General features: G+C 43.5%; 2 protein-coding genes across 2 annotated transcripts in view; one reads left to right on the top strand and one right to left on the bottom strand.

Moving 5' to 3' along the window:
• lrrc75a (leucine rich repeat containing 75A) overlaps positions 1-11253 on the top strand; it is a gene marked incomplete at both ends in the record, with an annotated part of 38375 nt that extends 27122 nt beyond the window's left edge. Inside the window, 2 exons of the mRNA XM_079224930.1 lie at positions 3553-3826; positions 10669-11253. Coding sequence (XP_079081056.1) covers positions 3553-3826; positions 10669-11253 — 859 coding nt within the window. The remainder of the gene's footprint in view (positions 1-3552; positions 3827-10668) is intronic.
• Positions 6873-8437, bottom strand: LOC306742446 (tripartite motif-containing protein 16-like; the record flags this gene model as incomplete). Its single annotated transcript, XM_079224833.1, has 2 exons — positions 6873-6965; positions 7088-8437. 2 exons carry the CDS (start codon positions 8435-8437, stop codon positions 6873-6875), a joined length of 1443 nt encoding a protein of 480 aa, XP_079080959.1.
• Positions 11254-24287: the final 13034 nt, after the last annotated feature.

Here is a 24287-nt window from a genome sequence, read left to right as displayed (position 1 = left end):
GAATGCAGCTCACATGGTTTGATGTTACGGATGTCTCTGGAAATGTGTCCTCAAAATCGTACCTTCAGACAGAGAACAGTCCCGCGGCCAACAGGAGAGGTTCCTCCTCTTCGTCTATTGTGGGTAAACACAACCCGCTCGCACCTGCTGGAAAAGAAAGCTTGTTGCACAGGAGGAGAGGAAGGAGGTGTTTTTCTCACCTTCTCCGTCACGAAGCGGAAGAGGAGAGAAAAGAGGCGTCTCTCTGTCTTCGGTGTTCACAGACATCGGTGATGAATTATCTCTGCAGGTGACAGAAACACAGATATTCTTCTAATTAAATCCGTCTCCCCGCCTTCATTTATATACATCGCATGTCTGGAGAGGATGCAGCTGGTGACACGTAGTCCCGTTTCACCTGGACTCACCTCGTGAGTCTGTTTCGGGAAACAAGTGGGCGGCTTCACATCTCTCAGAGACGGAGAGGTGCGGCATTGTGGGATTGCAGAGATGGAGGTAAAATGCAGTCAAGCGAGTGAAGTGGCCTTTATTCAAGAGGATATGAAATATGAGGCTTTGACGGTGTTTTCCGTGCAGACTACAGATGTGGGGATTTATACTCAGACGAATGTCCAGAAACGATTCAAAAACGCACACAAATATTCAAAACAAACACGCTGCAGATGAAAAACCGTGCAGCAGAAGGAGTCGGGCGCCCCTGGTGGTCAGGAGAGAGAATGCAGCTTTAACACATGAAGCATATACTTCTATACAACCAGAGGAGTTGCCCCCTGGTGGTCAGTAGAGAGAATGCAGCTTTAACACATGAAGCATATACTTCTATACAACCAGAGGAGTTGCCCCCTGGTGGTCAGTAGAGAGAATGCAGCTTTAACACATGAAGCATTTACATACTTCTATACAACTAGAGGAGTTGCCCCCTGGTGGTCAGGAGAGAGAATGCAGCTTTAACACATGAAGCATGTACTTCTATACAACCAGAGGAGTTGCCCCCTGGTGGTCAGGAGAGAGAATGCAGCTTTAACACATGAAGCATATACTTCTATACAACCAGAGGAGTTGCCCCTTGGTGGTCAGGAGAGAGAATGCAGCTTTAACACATGAAGCATATACTTCTATACAACCAGAGGAGTCTCTCCCTGGTGGTCAGGAGAGAATGCAGCTTTAACACATGACGCATAGACTTCTATACAACCAGAGGAGTTGCCCCCTGGTGGTCAGGAGAGAATGCAGCTTTAACACATGAAGCATAGACTTCTATGCAACCAGAGGAGTCACCCCCTGGTGGTCAGGAGAGAGAATGCAGCTTCAACACATGAAGCATAGACTTCTATACAACCAGAGGAGTCACCCCCTGGTGGTCAGGAGAGAGAATGCAGCTTCAACACATGAAGCATAGACTTCTATACAACCAGAGGAGTCTCCCCCTGGTGATCAGGAGAGAAAATGCAGCTTTAACACATGAAGCATAGACTTCTATACAACCAGAGGAGTTGCCCCCTGGTGGTCAGGAGAGAGAATGCAGCTTTAACACATGAAGCATATACATACTTCTATACAACCAGAGGAGTTGCCCCCTGGTGGTCAGGAGAGAGAATGCAGCTTTAACACATGAAGCATAGACTTCTATACAACCAGAGGAGTTGCCCCCTGGTGGTCAGGAGAGAGAATGCAGCTTCAACACATGAAGCATAGACTTCTATACAACCAGAGGAGTCGCCTGAACACAACAGCAGCCCTCCCTTCAGCAGCGCTCAGACGTATAGCTTGCTAACAGCTTGATTATAAGAACCCTCTCTTCCATGTCTAATATTTTTGGACTCAGTACCTCCTGGACTCCAAATACTATGAAGTACAGTTGATTTCCAAAGTGAAAATATGATATGAGTGTTAAAAGCTCTCTCACAGGTCACCGCTGGTTGTCGTCCAAACAGAGTTGGGTGACTTGGGTTCACAGTGGGGGGTTTCTCTCTCTCTCTCTCTCTCTCTCTCTCTCTCTGTCTCTCTCTCTTTTTCTCGCTCTCTCTCTCTCTCTCTCTCTCTCCCGCGTGGGATTCTGGTCTGAAGCCAAACATCACGATCTGCTTTTTTTTCGCACACTACTACTCTTGTTTGTTGCTTTAAACTGAGCATGGAGGAGTGATGTTGGCGTAAACTTGTAGATTCTCTGGGTAAAGACTCTCTCTCTCTCTCTCTTTCTCTCTCTCTTATTCACTGTGTGTTTTCGGTCCATGTGATGCTAATTTTCATTTTCACTCCTGCTGAAAGTATGAGGTCATCCTGACGTAACAGAGAGCAGCTGTTACAGCTTTCATTGTCCGGTTTGGTTGAATAATAGTACACAGAGTCTCTGACAACTGGAGCATAAATAGTTTGTTTTTGTTTTTAAATGTCTACCTCACGGCGACACGAGAAGAAAAGCCAGAGGACCAACAAAGTCGTGAAGGTTCATCCTGTGGAAGCCACGAATGCATGGGGAAAAATGTCATCCATCAGGTTGCTGTTGAGATATTTCAGGAAACTGGTGGCGCGTCCAAAAATATACACAATTTTCTCTCCATTCCCAAATGATGATGCTGGTCATCGCTCTGTGAAACCATTTGGGAGAGTTAGGAAAACATTTCTTTCTTCCTGACGGCTATGTTTGACCCATCGCTTTGCCCTAGATTCCTCTGAAGTCCCTCTGGTACGTGACGGGATAAATACATTCATCTGATGATAACAGATCCCCACAGTCGGTGGTTTGTCCGGTTGATCAGCGTTTCTGCTGCAGCGCATGTTAATCCTCAATGAAGAAGCCTACTGTGTGTCTGTGTGTGTGTGTGTGTGTGTGTGTGTGTGTCCCTAAACTTCACTTTCTTTAGACCAGACCCCAGATCAGGCCTTTGCACTCTGATCCCTTAATTCTCTGCCAAATCCAGGCGCCCCACTGGGTTTGTTTTTAGCTCTGGCCTTGTGGTCGGAGAGTCGGGCTTAAAGCCGGCCGTTCTCATCAAGACAAAACAAATAAAACGTATCTGCTGTACTCAAATAACGTCCATGTTGTAGTTATTTTAACCCAAACCACGATCTAAATATTTTACGATCTTTTCCTAAACCTAACTAAGTATGGTACAATCTTTTCTGAAACCTAAATAAATATTTCACGATGTTTTCCTAAACCTAACTAAATATTTCACGATGTTTTCCTAAACCTAACTAAATATTTCACGATGTTTTCCTAAACTTAGGAAATTTAGTCTCTTAATTTCTCTCCATTTTTCTCATCCCGTCAATAATTTCTAAAGCTCTTTGAACTGCATTACATTTTTGTTCGAAAGGTGCTACGTACATAAAACTTGATTGATTGATTTATGTTTTCCCGTCTTTGGCTGGAGTTAATATGAGAGTGCTATTGATCTACTCAAAGCTTATTTAAGTAGACCTTTATTGGCACCAAACTTTATTGACCGAAAACATTTTATTGTGGATATTATGGGTTGGAGCTAAAAAAAATCTATTATAAAATACCAAATACAAATACCTTAACATTTGCTCGTGTGTCGTCTCCAGCTTGAAGGCGGTGCTGTCGGCCCCTCTGTCCAGCGGCGCGTTGGACCTGTCCGGTATCCCCCTGGCGGCCCGCGACATGGAGCGCCTGTGTGCACACCTGCAGCGCCACGCGTCCACCTTGGTCAGCATGGAGATGGGCTTCAGCGAGCTGACGGACGAGGCCTTCCTGCTGCTGCTGCCGACGCTGGCCGCCCTGCCGCACCTGGAGACCCTGGCACTGAACGGGAACCGGCTGACCAGAGCGGTCCTGAAGGAGCTGACTGACGCTCTGAAGGTTCAGCCTCTTGAAAATGTTTTTTAATGTGTTTCTCAAATGTGATACGGCAGCATAGTATAGTGTAGGTGAGATAAAACTAGGAGTTAAGATGTCAAGTTACTACGAGGAACTTTCATGTTGTGTTGATTCTGGCGCCCCCTGTGCACTAAAGTGGTAGTGTCTCTGAGCACCAGGGTCCCTTTAGAAAACCTCTCATTTTACTGCAGCAGGGTCCCTTTTTGACAGTCTGGTCCTCTCAGTCCTGGTTCTGGTTCTCCCGTGGCCCCCTTCCCTCCAGCGGGTCCAGCAACACGTCCTGAGTCTCAGTCTTCAGTTTATCTCTGACTTCTGAAACAGCCGCTGTCAAAGTACCTCAGTGGTTTTATAGACAAACAAACTCGTGGTTCTAAAAAGCAACATGTGATATCAAACTGCTCATTTCCCTGCGACCAAGATGTTTTAGTAAGGAAAGTTTAGAGAACAGAGACTGACTGACTAATGCTCTTCTGCTCTAAGCATGAACTCTGTACTTTGTGGTGTTTCAGGAGGAAAACTGACTCAGTTATTCTCTCATATTAGTTTCATATTTTATACATCAGCTTTGTGTGAAACCCTGAAATGAAGACAAGAAGAAAATACTTTGTTCATGTTTGTTTATTCATCATAAACATTCAGTTTGTCTGTTAAATGACTCTTGATCAACTATTTCATGGACAGATTCACGTCATACACACAATCAATCAGTTTAAAATTAATCTCATTTCAATTAAAGAGAATAATGAATGATCTCATTTATTATGATCATGATAATTAAAGTGTAATAATAGCTCATAGGTCTGCCAAACAAATACATGTAATTAAGGATTTGTTCACAAATACACACAAAGAGAACAAGTATATTTGACAAATGAAGGTCTGCTGCTTTCTCTCTTCAGAAACATGCAGTGGAAGAGAAACAACAATATAAAAGCATCAATACAAACATTCATCAGACATTTAGAGACAGTGGCGTCTGGTGGCAATTTTTTTGGTAGGGCCATCTAATCAATTTCAGCAAACATCTCAGTATGATTCAAAGCAAAAAAGGTTTGCAGTTAAATATTTTACATTTATTCCAACACTTTGACATAATAAAGACATCTTATTAATACAATTTCGTATATTATAATATATATATATCGTGTTGCATACCCCTCCGAAAGATAGTCCTGCACTTGACTGATGATTTCAAATGTATTAATGAATTCCCAAAACCAACGTAAGAGCTGTGTACAAAGGCACAAAAACGATAATTATGTTTACTTACTCCTCGTTTGCATTAATAGCATCACACACACACGGAGCCAACACTCACGCCAATTTCCTTAAAACATACACAGTTATTACATTTATTACAACTTTAACTAACCTTGTGCCTCTTCCGCGGAGTGCTAATACCATTACTGTTTCTAATTGGTATGCAATAATGACCATATTTTCAGTGGCTTTTGACATACAATGAGACTCCCTTTTTAACTTCGCAATCCGCCTTAGAAATAAAAGCATCTCATCTTAAAACAGGAAACCAGATAAACGTAGCTTATCACAGGTAAAACACATGCAACAAAAACAACAACATTGATTGACAAACAGTTTCTAAAGCCAGAACACACATTGAGTTACTTACATATCACATAATAACCGACAGCATGCCGTCCAACAGCTCGTTTTGTGCCGTCTTTGACGTGCCTGGCTGTCTTACGGTGCTCCAGCACTCCGAGGAGTCAGTCTCGTCGTGCAAGGCCAGCTCAAAAGCCCCACAAAACTTCACACAATTAATTATTTTGGATAAAATGTGCCCGTTTTTATCCACCTGATTGTGTTCCTTCACCGCAGTCCTCTGTCCGCTGGGTAGCGATGTTGACTTAGCCTGATATGCTAGCTTAGTAGCTTGTCGGAGTTATCCATGTGTGTCCCCCTGGTGTTCTCATGTTTTCTGAATTTTTTCCGCTTCATGTCCCTTACTCTCGTAGCTGTCCATGCTGGATCGGTCCACGTTGATTTAAAAAGCAAGCATGGAAAGTAAAATACGGCGTTAGCACAACTGCATCCAGCAGCTAGCTTAGCCAAACCGTGCTAGTGTAGCTTAGCCGTCTCCACATGAAGCTGCTTCCCTTTCACGCCAGTCTGTTGTCTTATGGTAAGGTCCGGTTGATCTGGGACCAGGTGTTTTACCTGTAGTTTCTCCACCAAAGTTCTTCTCTCAAACGGGTGTTGGAAGAGAGATTTTACCGAGTTAGCGTTTGGTCCTCTTATTTGAAGAGCAGTGCTCGCACTCGCCATTGTCACGTTGTTAAAATGGATGGCGCCTCGAGACACTAGCCCTGACGAGCACGAGACACGGGGACGCGCACCTTTGGGCCAAATGAGAATGGCCCCACGATGAGTCTTTTTTAGGGCGCTGATTGGATAAATTGTATGTCACTCATTTATATCTTTAATCAGTGATTGGCTAAACTGCTTATTAGACCCGTCTTTCTTGGGCCAAATGGACCTGGCCCCAGCTGAGAGGTGCACGAGCACAGAGGACAAGGAAAGCAGATATTTTGAGCAGATATCTTTTTTTACAAATACTACTAGGTATGTTCCATTTGTATAATTTATTAATATTATTATAATTTGTATAGTAAAATATTTCTTTTTTTGGGGGCTCAATTTGGGTGGGGCCAGGCCCTCTATTGGCTGGCCACCACTGCATTCACAGCTCAGAGAAGTTTACATGTTCATGCAGAGAAAAAACAAACATTTACACAACAATAATGAGAAGACGTCAAAGTACCGCCCACAATGTTTGACTGACAGCTGATCTCTGTGCAGTGAAGAAACGCCTCAACAATCATCTCTCAGCCACAAACATGGAGACTACATGAGTTCAAGAGTTCAAACAGAGTTTAACCCTCAAAGGACTTCTGTCTATTTCAGTATACACAACTCAGCAGTGGATCCAAAGTCGTAATAAAGACAAAGTCCAGCATGGAGAGGCTGAGTGAATATGGTCTGGACTCTGTGGAGGAGAGTCATGGTTTCAGAGACGCTGTAGAAGGACAGAATACCTGCTCTGTGATCCAGGTACACTCCTACTCTGGAGGACTGAGGACCTGAGACGGGAGTTTGGAATCTGTTGTGAAAATATGTATAACTGTTATTGAGACATCTTAATGCCCAAGATTTGTTATTGTATCCAAATCCACATTGATCCAAGCTCCCTTCTCTCTTGATATCCTTGTATACGACTGCTACACAAACTCCTCTTCCTCTCCTCTCCACCTCCCAGTAACAACGTCCAGTCAGACTCTCTCTACTCAGGACCTGAAAACACCCAGTGAATCTGTCTGGGTGACTAGAATAAGACTGATGTTGACTCATTATTGTTGCTTTTCTGTTCCCATCAGATAATAACAGCCGTGTGTTTGCTGTGTTTGGATCCAGTGTGATGTCACGTGAATACCTTAAGAATCCAGCTCTGGTCGTGGGCTCTGGTTGTGACAGTAAAACATCCACTTCAGTCCCCGTCAGTGAGACGTTTGTCCATTTCTCTCTCAGGACGTCCTGTAGTTTATCTCTGACTTCTGAAACAGCCGCTGTCACGTCCTCAAAGTATCTCAGAGGACGGGTGTTGATGCTGGATGAGTCTGTCGACTCACTGAGTGGTGACAGTGAGGGGTAGTTGTGGAGAAACTGGTTGAGATCCTCTGTGTGTGAGAGCTTCTGCAGCTCAGCGTCGTTCCTCTTCAGCTCAGTGATCTCCTGCTCCAGCTTCTCCTGAAGCTCTTTGACTCGACTCACTTCAGTTCTCTGCTGGGATCTGACCTGCTGCTTCACGTCAGAGCTTCTTTTCTCCAGGAGACGGATCAGCTGGGTGAAGATCTTCTCGCTGTCCTCCACTGTTTTATCAGCAGAGAGATTGACGGCCTCCACCTCCTGATGAAGCAGCTTCACGTCTTCCTCTCTGTCCTGGATTCTCAGCTGGATGTTTAGTCGACTCCCCTCCAGCTCTCTCTGCCTCTCGGTCCTTTCTGCTGCAGCTGAGACTGTGTCGTGGCCTTTATGTTCATCCATTAAGCAGAGATAACAGATACACTGCTGATCAGTACGGCAGAAGATCTTCATCACCTCATTGTGACGAGAGCAGATGTTCTCCTGGAGCTTGTTGGAGGGCTCCACCAGCTTGTGCTTCTTTAATGGAGGTACATCATGATGAGGTTGAAGGTGTTTCTCACAGTAAGAAGCTGGACACACGAGACAGGACTTGAAGGCTTTCCGTCTCCTCCCAGTGCAGACATCACAGGCCACATCTTCAGGTCCAGCATAGCAGTGATCAGCAGCAGCAGCTTGGAGTCCAGTCTTCTTCAGTTGCTCCACTAAATCTGCTAACATGGTGCTTTTCACCAGGACAGGCCTCGGTGTGAAGGTCTTCCTACACTGAGGGCAGCTGTGGAGTTTCTTCCCATCCTCTTCATCCCAGTGGGCTTTAATACAGTTCATGCAGTAGCTGTGTCCACAGGAAATAGTCACCGGATCCTTCAGTAGATCCAGACAGATGGAACAAGAGAAGCTTTCCCGGTCCAGCTGAACTCCTTTCTCCGCCATTTCACCTCTCAAAGACAACGACTGTCTGAGTTTCACTTCCTCAGAAGCGACTTTACTTTGAGCTCTGATCTGAACAACATGTGTCTCTGCAGTGAACGGGACGCGTCAGCTGCTGCACTTCAAGTTGTTTACACCCATCTATAACACTGTGGGTCTTAAGGGGAGGGAACCAGGAAATACAGACAGAGCGGAGCTCTGTGTTGGAAAGAAGGAAGAACAGGGAGCGGTTTTAAAGCTGTGGTTCATTCCAGGAAGGAGCAGTTTGAGAGAGACTGTGTTTAACACTTGTTTACAAATTGATCTGTGATAAACACTGATTACTTAAACTTTTTGAAGGTAATCTTTATTTAGAATACATAAAGTATCTCTTCTTCTTCCCTAAAATACAGTTTGATCTATGTTTTTAATGATAATACTAATTAAAATACAGCAGAAGAATAACATATAAATGAATCCCTGCTGTAGAAGTGATGAAAGCCCCAAATAGTTTTTACTTATTTGATGAAGTCCTTTTTGGTTTCTTATAAGAAAACAAGTGAAATCCAGAATATAGATTGTATTCTAATTTTAGATGCATTTAAACAAATCAATCAAATACGTTACGTCTTACAACCCTGAATCCCACGGGACACGAACGCACCACATCTCTTGGCTCTGCAGTTCAGTTGGAGACTTTCTCTGGACTTTCTCTGGAATCTGGAACATTTCCTATTTTGTTGTTTGTGCTTATGCACCGAACAGCAGTTTGGAGTATCCGGCCTTCTTGGAGTCGGTGGGAGGGGTCCTGGAAAGGGCACCGCCTACCGACTCCATAGTTCAATGCTCATGTGGGCAATGACATGATTTAACATGGGGCTTTGTGGGGACACGGCCCTTTTGTTACACGGTGACAATGTTTTGGGCTGTATGGGAAAAAGGGACATCTCGACTAATTAATAATGGGGGATTATGAGAACACAAAGCATATTGCGAGGGATGAAGGACATTGAGGCTCCAAAGTGTACCGAAGTGGGAAATCCTATAGGGGGCGATGTTGACCATTGGCCATTGGGGAACTTGTATGCCACAGTTAGTACGGTTAAGTGTAATGGGTGGGGCAAGTGCCGAATGGGCTTTTTGGGGTACAGCCGAAGGGCCTTTTGGGGTCTAATGGGCCTTTTGGGGTCTAATGTGCCTTTTGGGGCCTTTTGGGTCAAACCTTCCTTGAATCAACTGGGAATCATTGAATCGACTGGAAATCCTTGAATAACCTGGAAATTGGTGGAAATTGGTGTTTTCCCATGACCTATATTTTAAATTAAACATAGTGGACACCAGAGGACGCTCCTCAAGGATCAGTTGGTTTTAACTAGCTAGCATACTGCTACAGAAGATAGCTTTGTAAAGGGTCTGCAGACTTGTTCTTGTGGGTGCTCATTCAAGTCATCCAAGGCAATGTTCCCATCAAGTTTTGAGCAGTTTGGCCCTTTTCCTAGGAGTTATGGCCCTTTGAAGGAGTGGAATTTGGGTTAATTTAGGTTTTTAAACCACTCCCACGCAGAGATGCTAAGGGCTAAAGAGTCATAGCAAACATGGTTGGGCCACATTTGGGAGTGGGTACAACATAAAAAATAAAGCTAAACTCTGACATGTTTAGAAAAGAATGAGCTTCAATCTGAACAACCGCATGACCTCATTGTAGGCTATGTCCACAGTTTCTGTGCAAAATATGGAGTCTTTAGGACTAATATTTGATATATTATGGCGTATTATGGAGTATTATTTTTACATTGGTCTAACTGTACCCAGGTCTATCTTCACCTTCTCTGAGTAAAAGTTAGGGAAATCCCCCTCTCAAAGTACTTCGGACACTGGGGACCATAGTGGACATTTGGAGGACGATAACTGCAAGCCCGATTTGAAGCACTCAAACCTGGGTAAACCTGCATGCCAAGTGACCCCTGGAGAACCAGGCCCACCTCTGGAGCTCACCCCCTAACCCGGCTCACCATCCGACCCCGCGGACCCACACCTAAGCACACACCCCGGAGTTAAATCCAACCGGGTGGCTCCGATGAGGAGCTTTAAGAAGAACTCTATAAAACCAGACCATCTTCTCTCTGGTGGTCTGTTTACTGATGGAGGTCTATAGAGAACCAGGACTACACTGACCAGATACAAGTAACCTTTACTAAAAGAATGATGATATTTGATGATATTTTAATAAAGTGTGTTTCTATTTCCTGCTCTAGGATCCCGGCAGCTTCCCCAGCGTGACGTGGATCGACCTGGGCAACAACGTGGACATCTTCTCCCTGCCGCAGCCCTTCCTGGTCAGCCTGAGGAAGCGCTGCCCCAAGCAGGGGAACCTGCCCACCATCCTGGAGTTCGGAGAGAGTCAGGTCAGCGACCCCCCCGAGAGGCTGAGGGGTCTCGGGGAGGAGGAGGAGACGGACGACACCAACCGAACCGAGAGCATGGGCGAGCTCCGGTCCGAGGTGGAGGAGGAGCTGGACGGAGAGCTGGAGATAGAGGAGATGATGGAGGAGCTGCTGGACTTTGACCGGGAGGCGCAGGGGAAGGACGACGAGGACGAGAGTATGTGGACGGTCGGAGAACAGAGGAAGGCGGGGAGGAGGAGGGATTGGAGAGGGGAGGAGGAGGAGGAGGAGGTGCAGCGGCGGAGGCCAGGCAAGAGGGCAGTGATGGCGGACGACGGAGACGACTCCTCCCACCTGTCCTGCTCCAGCCAGTCGCAGCACTCCTCCGGCGCCGTGGAGCCGAGGAGAGCGGCGGAGGACGAGGAAGACGAGGAGCGATCAGACCACCTGACCTGAGTGCCGCTCTTCCTCCCCTCCGCCTATGTTTTCACCCCTTCCTGTGTCAAAGCCCCAGGTGGAAGGAAACGAGAGGAAGGAGATAAGAGGAAGGAGACGAGAGGAAGGAGATAAGAGGAAGGAGATAAGAGGAAGGAGACGAGAGTAAGGAGATGAGAGGAAGTCTCCTCCAGAGGACGACTGAGTGCGCCGTTGGACGGACACGGTCCATGAACGCGCCGCCGGAGGCGTTCAGGTGACGTCCGAGAACACAAGGAGAAAATCCCCCCAAACAGGACGTCCGCTTTACCTGTTTTTAAATAGACTGAGGATGCTGACGCGTAGAATAGATTATTATCACACGGGGCTTTTATGTATAGAATCTCTATTCAGGTCCTTTCCTCCTGGTGACTGTGGTGATGCCTCCATGTGCCTGTGACACGTCCCGTTAAGAGTGTGTTGGTGAAAGATGGAGAGAAAAAAGATGCAAACAAAAAGTAGTCAGGGCCCTTTAAACCTTTTGAAAAATGTTTTTGCCAAAAAACTAGAAGTGATTTAAATGTTTTCGCCCACGTTTGTCCGCGGCTAGCCAGGTGGATCGGAAGACAGACGGAGGGGGATCATCAAAATAATAATAATAAAATGTTTTTTTAAATGGCGCTTGATTGGAAAAACAAGTCGCTTCTAGCGAAGAGCAGGGAAATATTTAGTCGCCTTATTATTTTCCCATGATTGTGTTTTGCGCCTCACACGCTTACGGTGCTGTGTTTATGTATCGGCTATGGTCACGTTCACGTACGCAAACACTAATATACATAAACCCTCAAACACTAATATACATAAACCCTCAAACACTAATATACATAAACCCTCAAACACTAATATACATAAACCCTCCTGCAGGAAGTAGATGCCACCCGGCCGACGGGCCGCTCGTAGTGCAACGCAAAGCTTTAAGAAACAATCTGTAGATTTGGATGTGCAGGATATTTACAGGATGATGCTTTTTAATCTGTGCAGGGAGGAGGAGGCAGTTGTTTAGATTGTGGATCGGCTATTTAAAGATGAAAGACGCTCATTCCACGAAGTAATATGTTATTTTTGTAGTTTTGGGATAGTTCAAAGCTATTTATATGAATTCTGTTTTTAAATGTTGGGAGAAATGTGATATTATTATTATATATATTATTATAAGAATGCATTGAGAGGAAGGGTTTTATTCAAATGCGCAGGTAAAGCAGTTAAAACGGCTGCAACTGCGTTCACCTTCGGAGCTGTGAACGTGTGTGGCGTAAAAAAAGAAGAAGAAGAAAAGAAATGAAGGCCTTTAATAACTGATGCTCTCAGTTGCAACACATCGTCAGGGAGATTTAATATTGACAAGCGTGTAAACGTTTGGCCAGTGTTTCCTGCTGCTGATCCTCCCAACTTTATAGATCTGCAATACTAAATTGCTGAAGTGTCCCTTTAAATTACAGTAGTTGTGGCTTATTTATGCAGAATCCAACCAGCACAGGATCCATGTTTTCATTTCATCACGTCCCTCTGCGAGCATCATTTATTACATGCATTAAACTTTGTGTGGAACTAGAACATCCTGACATGAGGCAGAGGCATGAACTGTAGTTAACGACCAAAAGTCTCTCTCTGAAAGATTGTATGCAGCCATAAAGATGAGGAAGTAATCCTAAGAAAGTCAAATCAAAATGTGTAAATAAGTATAAATTCAAATTGAGTGTAAATTCTGCAAGTCGTGTACATTTGTATTGAAAATGAATAGACGCCGTTTACATTCAGCAGAACCACAAAACAAGCCATCTAAAAGTAGGGTTGGGGATTTTCTTGAGAAACATTTGTTGTTATATTTGTTGATAAATACCCTTTAAACTGCCTTTACAATAAGCTGGTCCCTGCTAAACACACATTGTTAACCCTTTAAACAGTCGAGCGGTCGGCCGGTCAGCCGAGTGCGTCGTCACACGACATATCGATTTCTGTAGCGAAGTCAGATTGTGATGTGGATGTTTGGACAACATCTATAATATATATGAGAGCACTAAACCAGAAGGCTTTCACCAAACTTGTTCTGCGTAGAAGACGAATCGGCCAATCAGAGGCCAAGCAGGGCGGGGCTTCAGTCAAACCACCGTAAATAAGCCAATCGGTGTGAAAGAGGTAATTTGCAAAGAATCTAAAGGACAACGACTATATCTCAGAGATATGATCATAGACTGAAGGTGTAACCGGCAAAAAGCCATAAACCAGCCTCCATGCTGACGAGGAGGGATCGTAATTACCTCTAAACTCAGATCTCATATTCATGGACTAGTTTATGACCTATGTAAGGAACAAAGTCCAGTATTAAATGCATTATATGGAATTTTTAAGACCTCTCCTCTTTTTAAACCATCTAAAAACAAATTGGCCTTCTTTGTGAAATCCCAGAGACGTAAAACAATATACACAACAAATACATAAGAGTGTATTTTTTATTGATATATTATATAATATATTATATATATTATTTTTTTGATATATTTGTGAGTCGTGTGAACAGAAATTGCGATTACGTCATTTTTCTGGTGCGCGCCTCAGTATAAACTACGACTAAGGTTGCCCCGCCCCCTAGAGGTCAAACTGACTCACTGCATGTGACAACATGGAGAAACTCTGCAGAGAGAGAGAGAGAGTCTGCACTGCTTTCATGTTTAAGGTCACACTGCAAATCAAAGCAGGGAGATCACAACTGTAACTACACCAGTACATCAGCATGGATTAGTTTTTTTTTCTTAACTTGTAACCTTTGATGCGAAGGATTCAGCGCAGTTTGATCTGGAACTTGATCGTAGGTGACGACCGATGCGGCATTTTGACCTGATTGAATGTGCAGGTTTGTGCATCCTGACGAGAATAAAGTGTGTTCTGGTAGAAAGATACGAGATTCAGATCAAATGACTGAACGGCGGAGTATTGCTCATTATCTGACATGAAACTAAATTATCCCGCTGTTCCATTTGTTTAAAGCACGGCAAGGTATTAGAGAGGAGTCAACCCCTGGTGGTCAGGAGAGAGAATGCAGCTTTAACACATGAAGCATGGACTTCTATTCTCTCTGCTCTTCACGACAGGAAGTACTCCATTCAGTCCCAGTATAAGACGACATGACGGTTGTGTTTAACTTGGACTCGTAGAGCAGGAGGAGCTATGAATACTAAATGTGAAGATGTTTGTGTTGCTCAAAGACTTTGCTGATATTCGTAAAATGATGATATATGTCTGTAGCCTTGAGTCTTTTCTCTCTTCAATATATATTTCTAAATCTACAGTATATACCTCTGTATTTTCCCCAGACAGTGTCTTCTCCGGTCTGCCCTGTTCCCTAAAGCTCGCTTGTTTCCGTGACACTTTATCAGGGTGACCCATTGAAAAGATGCTCTGTGCGTTCTTTTACAGATGAAATTGTAAAACGTTTACTTTTCTGTTATAACATGGATCCCAATAAATTCTACGATACAAAAACACATCCTGCATTTTCTGTGTTTGAATATTACCGCACAACGTCTTCATCTATCCAATCTATTCATCTTTTTCTGATTTTTTTATTTCACGCGGTTAATGTGTCTATGGAGTTTGTAACGAGCCTTCGTTACCACCTGCGAGTGTCGGGGCAGCACAAAGGGCAACACACTAGGATTTGCGGTTTACCAGCAGAAGACAATAAAACACAGACATTGCTTTCTGGTCTTCCTCGCTGCACATCAGCTTCCTAGACACGCAAAACAACAAAATGTATAAAGGGAAAGTACTTCAGGGCGACCGGATGTAGCTCATACAAACGGCGCCAAATAGACCAAATGAAACAGCCACAAAACCTATACTTTTACCGTGTAAAATAATGACACAACAGATGGACAACGTGATCATATTAGCGACCATTACCGTGTGTTCAATACGGTAAGAATATAACAAAATAGTGCTACATCGTTTTCCCCACAACTTACCTCCAAAAGTATGAAACTTAAGTGAGGGAGAGACGGGACTATGGGAGCCTAGGAGGCACTGAAGAGGTGAAACGCAATTTCCACAGGAAACAGATTTAACTCTTCAAAATAAAATTCACACACACACACACACTTCAACAGGATCGTTAAATAATAAATAAAAATAAAATATAATACATTGAAAATAAGAAATGACAGTGTATTTCTAACTCCGTTACATACGGAACACATTGAACACCTGGAATAAGATCATGGTCTACTTTAGATTTAAGAATAATTTTTCACTTTTGGCTCCCATATGGAGAAACCCGGATTTCCCCCCCTCATGCCAAGACCCTGTGTTTAGGCTCTGAAGGGTCTGGACCAGCTGGTCAAACTCTATAAAGGAGGAACAATGCAGTCGTTTGAGGGCCTGAAGAGCAAATACTCTTCAACAGTCCCATTTCTTCCGCTATCTACAAATAAGACATTAAATACCCCAAATCTTACATGCTCCAAACATATGCTTTTTGGAAGAAATCCTCACACAACCCATACCAAAAAGATTCACTTCCCATGTGTATAAAACCTTTGTCCTGAATCTTAATTACTCCACTGACCACATCCGTAAACAGTGGCAGATGGACATGGAGTGTCAGATAGAGGAAAATGTCTGGACATCAATTATGGAAAACACACTTAACATTCTGAGCTGTCGCACAGATAAAGAAAGACAATTTAAAATACTACATAGACTGCATTGTACGCCACTGCTGAGGGGCAGGGCCTCGGTTCCCCTACATGTAGTAAATGTAACTCTGAAGTTGGTTTTGGAAATGTGCAAAGATACAAACATTTTGGAGAGAAGTGAAGGACGCAGTGGTTTCTTTGATGGGATATGACCTGGAGCTTCCACCTCCTCGATGTGTTCTGGCAGCTAAAGTGAGCAGTGCAAGGAGCAGCAGCAACGCTGAACTGATTGGAATACTTCTGTATATAGCACGAAAGACTATTCTTAAATTCTGGATTTCTAAAGATTCCCCTTCTATGGACGACTGGTATAAGGGGATTTTGGAAGTCCTTCCTCTGGAAAAGTTGACCCACACCCTCCATGACAGTGTCAAGGGATTTGTCAAGACATGGAAACCGGTCTTAGACATGGTGGACCCTTCCGGACTGGACTTTGCTCTGCCGGATTAAAAATACTGGCACCGATGCTGACTTAAACCGACCAAGATGTGCTCATCTCAGACTGGTGATGTGCAAATGTGTTTATTATTTGTTTTGGCTGTCTATGTATTCTTATTTTATTTTACAAATTATTTTTTTTCCTTTTTGTGCTGTTTTCTATTTCCATCTTTCGTTTGTATTGTATCCTTAAAGTTATTTCTTGTAAAGTTGTAAAATCAAAATAAATCTTGTTTTATTTAAGTAGACCTTTATTGGCACTAAACTTTATTGACCGAAAACAGCAACAGGATATTAATGATTAGAGCTAAAAAAAAGAGAAAAGAAAGTGATTAGTGGAGGTGGTTAACTGTGTATGTAATTATTTTTTATCTATATGGAATAAACAAAGCAGTACGAAAAATCCAATATTATAAAGATATTTAGACATATACACTCTTTTGAATTGTCAGAAAAACAACATCTGGGTCTCAGTCTTCAGTCCGTCAGAGAGACGTTTGTTCATTTCTCTCTCAGGACGTCGTGTAGTTTACCTCTGACTTCTGAAACAGCCGCTGTCAAAGTACCTCAGTGGTTTTATAGACAAACAAACTCGTGGTTGCAAAAAGCAACACGTGATATCAAACTGCTCATTTCTCTGTGACCAAGATGTTTTAGTGAGGAAAGTTTAGAGGACAGAGACTGACTGACTAATGCTCTTCTGCTCTAAGCATGAACTCTGTACTTTGTGGTGTTTCAGGAGGAAAACTGACTCAGTTATTCTCTCATATTAGTTTCATATTTTATACATCAGCTTTGTGTGAAACCCTGAAATGAAGACAAGAAGAAAATACTTTGTTCATGTTTGTTTATTCATCATAAACATTCAGTTTGTCTGTAAAATGACTCTTGATCAACTATTTCATGGACAGATTCACGTCATCCACACAATCAATCAGTTTAAAATGAATCTCATTTATATTAAAGAGAATAATGAATGATCTCATTGATTATGATCATGATAATTAAAGTGTAATAATAGCTCATAGGTCTGCCAAACAAATACATGTAGTTAAGGATTTGTTCACAAATACACACAAAGAGAACAAGTATCTTTGATGAATGAAGGTCTGCTGCTTTCTCTCTTCAGAAACATGCAGTGGAAGAGAAACAACAATATAAAAGCATCAATACAAACATTCATCAGACATTTACAGATCAGAGAAGTTTAAATGTTCATGCAGAGAAAAAACAAACGTCATCATGAGCAGTGAGAGCCTCCATGGCTAAACAGACACAGGAAGGAGCGCCACCTAGAGGAGCTCAAACATTTACACAACAATAATGAGAAGACGTCAAAGTACCGCCCACAATGTTTGACTGACAGCTGATCTCTGTGCAGTGAAGAAACGCCTCAACAATCATCTCTCAGCCACAAACATGGAGACTACATGAGTTCAAGAGTTCAAACTGAGTTTAACCCTCAAAGGACTTCTGTCTATTTCAGTTTACACAACTCAGCAGTGGATCCACCATAAAGCCAAAGTCCAGCATAGAGAGGCTGAGTGAATGTGGTCTGGACTCTGTGGAGGAGAGTCATGGTTTCAGAGACGCTGTAGAAGGACAGAATACCTGCTCTGTGATCCAGGTACACTCCTACTCTGGAGGACTGAGGACCTGAGACGGGATTTGTTTGGACTTTGTTGTGAAAAGATGAATAACCGTTTTTATTACATCTTAATGCCCAAGATTTGTTATTCCATCCAAATCCAAATTCACTCCCTTCTCTCTTGATATCCTTGTATGCGACTGCTACATTAACTCCTCTTCCTCTCCTCTCCACCTCCCAGTAACAACGTCCAATCAGACTCTCTCTACTCAGGACCTGATGACATCCACTGAATCTGTCTGTGTGACTAGAATAAGACTGATGTTGACTCATTATTGTTGCTTTTCTGTTCCCATCAGATAATAACAGCAGTGTGTGTGCTGTGTTTGGATCCAGTGTGATGTCACGTGAATACCTTAAGAATCCAGCTCTGGTCGTGGGCTCTGGTTGTGGCAGTAAAACATCCACTTCAGTCCCCGTCAGTGAGACGTTTGTCCATTTCTCTCTCAGGACGTCCTGTAGTTTATCTCTGACTTCTGAAACAGCCGCTGTCACGTCCTCAAAGTATCTCAGAGGACGGGTGTTGATGCTGGATGAGTCTGTAGACTCTCTGAGTGGTGACAGTGAGGGGTAGTTGTGGAGAAACTGGTTGAGATCCTCTGTGTGTGAGAGCTTCTGCAGCTCAGCGTCGTTCCTCTTCAGCTCAGTGATCTCCTGCTCCAGCTTCTCCTGAAGCTCTTTGACTCGACTCACTTCAGTTCTCTGCTGGGATCTGACCTGCTGCTTCACGTCAGAGCTTCTTTCCTCCAGGAGACGGATCAGCTGGGTGAAGATCTTCTCGCTGTCCTCCACTGTTTTATCAGCAGAGAGATTGACGGCCTCCACCTCCTGATGAAGCAGCTTCACGTCTTTCTCTCTGTCCTGGATTCTCCGCTGGATGTTTAGTCGACTCCCCTCCAGCTCTCTCTGCCTCTCGGTCCTTTCTGCTGCAGCTGAGACTGTGTCGTGGCCTTTATGTTCATCCATTAAGCAGAGATAACAGATACACTGCTGATCAGTACGACAGAAGATCTTCATCACCTCATTGTGACGAGAGCAGATGTTCTCCTGGAGCTTGTTGGAGGGCTCCACCAGCTTGTGCTTCTTTAATGGAGCCGCTTCATAATGAGGCTGAAGGTGTTTCTCACAGTAAGAAGCTGGACACATCAGACAGGACTTGAAGGCTTTCCGTCTCCTCCCAGTGCAGACATCACAGGCCACATCTGTGTTTAACATTTGTTTACAAAGGTTAGAAACACTGATTACTTTAACTTTTTGAAGGTATTCTCTACTTAGGACGAACAAATTATCTCTTCTTCTTCCCTAACTTACAGTTTGATCAACGTTTTTAATGATAATAATAGAATAATATATAAATGATACCCTGCTGTATAAGTTATGAAAGCCCCGAATAGTTTTTAAAAAGTCATTAAAGGTTTCTTTTAAGAAAACAGCCTGTGCCTGTCTTGGCAGCAACCCGAGAACTTGGTGGTGGACACCGGGGGTGAGGGAAGTCATCCAGCTAAAGAAGGAGGCCTTTCGGGTCTGGTTGGCCCAGGGGCCTCATGAAGTAGCTGACAGGTACCGGCAGGCCAGAATGGCTGCAGCTGCTCAAACTCGGGCATGGGAGGAGTTCGGGGAAGCCATGGAGAAGGACTTTTGTTTGGCTTCAAGGAATTTCTAGCAAACCATCTGACGGCTCAGGAAGGGAAAGCAGGGCCTACCCCAGGCTGTTATCAGCGGGGGAGAGGAACTCCTGACCCAGACGGGGGATATTGTCAGACGGTGGAAAGAGCACTTTGAGTAACTCCTAAACCCGGCCTACATGTCTCTTGTGTAGTGGGCAGCGTCTGAAAACTTGGGGGTGGCTCCCTGGTGGCAACCACTAAGGTAGTCAAAAAGCTCCATGGTGGCAAGGCTCTGTGGGTGGACGAGATCCGCCCTGAGATGCTGAAGGCGCTGGACATTGTTGGGCTGTCTTGGCTGACACGCCTCTTCAATGTCGCATGGGGGTCGGGAACAGTGCCCATGGACTGGCAGACCGGGGTGGTGGTTCGCATCTTCAACAAGGGGGACCAGAGAGTGTGCTGAACTATCAGGGTATCACACTACTCATCCTCCTGGGAAAAGCTTATGCCAGGGTGCTGGAAAAGAGGCTCCGACCGCTTGTCGAACCTCAGATTCAAGCATTCGAGCAGTGCAGATTTTGTTCAGGTCGTGGAACAGTGGACCAGCTTTTTACCGTCGCAAGACTACTGAAGGGGTCCTGGGAGTTTGCCCAACCAGTCTACATGTGCTTGGTTGACTTGGAAAAGGCTTTTGACCGGGTCCCTCTAGGGATTTTGTGGGGGTACTGCGGGAGTATAGGGTGCCAGACTCGTTGCAATGGGCCAAGCTGTCTCTGTACGCCTGCAGTAGGAGCTGTGTTCATATTCTCGGTAATAAGTCAGACACGTTCCCGGTGGGTGTTGGCCTCCGCCAGGGCTGCCCTTTATCACCGGTCCTGTTCGTGACTTTCATGGATAGAATATCTAGGCGCAGCTGGGGGGGACGGAGAACGTCAGGTTTGGGGGTCTCCATAGGGCTCAGCCTTAGAGATAGAGTAAGGGAATGTCTGCGGTATGGCCCTGATTGAACATGGGGCTTGGATGGGACACGGCCCTTTTGTTACATGTGACAATGTTTTGGGCAAAACAAAAAAAGGGCCATCTTGACAATCTTTTTATGGGGAATTTTGGGAACATGAAGGACATTGCGAGGGATGAAGGCCTTTTTGGGTCCAAAGTGTACCGAAGTGGGAAATCCTATAGGGACGATGTCGACCATATGTTGACCATTGGCCATTAGGGAACTTTTAGGCCATTAGGGGGATAATTGGTAAGGTTAAGATTAACTTCCATTGAATCACATAAATGGGTGTAAATGGGTGGGACAAGGGCCGAATGGGGCATTTTGGGCTTTTTGGGTCCAGGAAGGGCCTTTTGGGGCCTTTTGGGTCAAACCTTCCGTAAAACATCTGGAAGTCCTTGAATCGACTGGAAATCCTTGAATAACTTGGAAATTGGTGGAAATTGGTGTTTTCCCATGAACTATATTTTAAATGAAATGTGGTGGACAACAGAGGACAGGCTTTAAGAATCAGGTGGATTTACATATATAAAATGTTCCTGAAAAAATATAGCTTTTTGCAGACTTGTTCTTTTGGGTGCTCATTCAATTCATCAAAGGCAATGTTCCCATCAAGTTTCAAGCAGTTATGACCCTTTGAATAAGAGAAATCTGAGTTTTTAAACCACTCCCACGCAGAGATGCCAAGGCCTAAAGAGTCAAAGCCAACATGGTTGGACCACATTTGGGAGTGGGTACAGCATGGAAAAGAAAGCTAAGCTCTGACATGTTTAGAATAAAATGACCTTCAATCTGAACAATATTAACACCATGACCTCATTATAGGCTCTGTCCACAGTGTCTGTGCAAAATCTGGAGTCTTTAGGACTAAAATTTGAGATATTATGGTCATCTTCACATTGGTCTAAAAAGATCAAATTTTAAGGGAATTAGGGTCAAATGTGATCCTTTTGGCCTGTTTTGGTGGCCATTAACTTGCAGATATTGGCCAAATGTTAGATTATCTACATTGAGAAGCCCCTCTTTGAATGTGAAAACGATCCACATCTCTAAGTTGATTTAAAATATTTATTACAATTAAAAGACTGGTTTCACGGCCATTTGGGGCAATTTCGGCCAATTGGGAAAAAGGCATTTCCTGGAAAAAGAGATTCAACGTAATTCCTCGACTCAAATGGGATATTGCTGGGGGACATTTGGAGGACGATAACTTCCAGGGCATGCCCAGGTCTAACCCAGATGTACCCAAATTTAATATTGACAAGCGTGTAAACGTTTGGCCAGTGTTTCCTGCTGCTGATCCTCCCAACTTTATAGATCTGCAATACTAAATTGCTGAAGTGTCCTTTTAAATTACAGTAGTTGTGGCTTATTTATGCAGAATCCAACCAGCACAGGATCCATGTTTTCATTTCATCACGTCCCTCTGCGAGCGTCATTTATTACATGCATTAAACTTTGTGTGGAACTAGAACATCCTGACATGAGGCAGAGGCATGAACTGCAGTTAACGACCAAAAGTCTCTCTCTGAAAGATTGTATGCAGCCATAAAGATGAGGAAGTAATCCTAAGAAAGTCAAATCAAAATGTGTAAATAAGTATAAATTCAAATTGAGTGTAAATTCTGTGAGTCGTTTACATTTTTATTGAAAATGAATAGACGCCGTTTACATTCAGCAGAACCACAAAACAAGCCATCTAAAAGTAGGGTTGCCCCAACCCTACTTTGATAAATACCCTTTAAACTGCCTTTACAATAAGCTGGTCCCTGCTAAACACACATTGTTAACCCTTTAAACAGTCGAGCTACAATATATGTGAGAGCACTAAACCAGAAGGCTTTCACCAAACTTGTTCATCAGCAACAGAGTTCTGCATAGAAGGCGACGAGTACCGACCAATCAGAGGCCAAGAAGGGCGGGTCTTCAATCAAACAACCGCAAATAAGCCAATCGGTGTTAAAGAGGTAATTTGCAAAGAATCTAAAGGACAACGACTATATCTCAGAGATATGATCATAGACTGAAGGTGTAACCGGCAAAAAGCCATAAACCAGCCTCCATGCTGACGAGGAGGGATCGTAATTACCTCTAAACTCAGATCTCATATTCATGGACTAGTTTATGACCTCTGTAAGGAACAAAGTCCAGTATTAAATGCATTATAAAGAAATTTTAAAAAAAAGTTGAAAAAAACGAAGATTGAATGTCTTGCAAACTAATTGTTTATTTGGCTGTAAAATATTTAATAAAATGTAGATTTTTTAAGACCTGTCCTGTTTTTAAAGCGTCTAAAACAAAGTGTCCTTCTTTGTGAAATCCCAGAGACGTAAAATAATATACACAACAAATACATAAAAGTCTGCACTGCTTTCATGTTTAAGGTCACACTGCAAATCAAAGCAGGGAGATCACAACCGGAACTACACCAGTACATCAGCATGGATTCGTTTTTTTCTTAATTTGCAACCTTTGATGCGAAGGATTCAGCGCAGTTTGATCTGGAACTTGATCGTAGGTGCCGACCGATGCGGCATTTTGACCCGATTGAACCTGCAGGTTTGTGCATCCTGACAAGAATAAAGTGTGTTCTGGTAGAAAGATACGAGATTCAGATCAAATGACTGAACAGACCCTTTGCCTGTCGGCGGAGTATTGCTCATTATCTAACATAAAACTAAATTATCCCGCTGTTCCATTTGTTTAAAGCACGCCAGGATATTGGGCTCGATCCATACATTTTATTTAATAATAATATTTAACTGGTTGTACAGAAGTCAATGCTGCAAGATAATAGAGAGGAGTCAACCCCTGGTGGTCAGGAGAGAGAATGGGGCTTTAACACATGAAGCATGGACTTCTATTCTCTCTGCTCTTCACGACAGGAAGTACTCCATTCAGTCCCAGTATAAGACGACATGACGGTTGTGTTTAACTTGGACTCGTAGAGCAGGAGGAGCTATGAATACTAAATGTGAAGATGTTTGTGTTGCTCAAAGACGTTGCTGATATTTGTAAAATGATGATATATGTCTGTAGCCATGAGTCTTTTCTCTCTTCAATATATATTTCTAAATCTACAGTATATACCTCTGTATTTTCCCCAGACAGTGTCTTCTCCGGTCTGCCCTGTTCCTTAAACTTTTTTTTATTTCATACGGCTAAACCATTACACCTAAATTCCAGACTTCCAGACCCCATATTTAGATATATATATAAATGTATTATTATTATTAATGTGTATATATAAAAAATAATAAGAAAGCTAGTAAGTCATTCATCAACAGTTTTAAACAATCAGGTCTGCAGTTGTTAAATGTTAGTAAGTAACTAATAAACAGTTATGAATGTTAATAAGTAATTCATAAACAGGCCCATGATGCCTCCTTGATACCTGAACAAAAAGCCTTGGCTGCCACGAGGCAGATTGTCTCTGTCCTCGCCAGTTCCATGTCCTCCCCCACTACCACAGCCATCTTTGCTGATAACTTTTTCAGCAGCCTGGAGCTGGTGCGGTACCTCCGAGACCAGAACTGCAGGTACACAGGGACAGCCAGGGACAATAGGATCAGAAATCCTCCACAAGGCCGTAAAGGAGATGGAGAAAAAGGGTGTCCCTCGTGGTACATGTG

The sequence above is a fragment of the Taurulus bubalis genome (assembly GCF_910589615.1).
Source record: "Taurulus bubalis genome assembly, chromosome: 10".
NCBI classification, from domain to species: domain Eukaryota; kingdom Metazoa; phylum Chordata; class Actinopteri; order Perciformes; family Cottidae; genus Taurulus; species Taurulus bubalis.
Note: the sequence above shows the minus strand (reverse complement) of the source record. Positions and strands in the feature narration are given on the sequence as shown.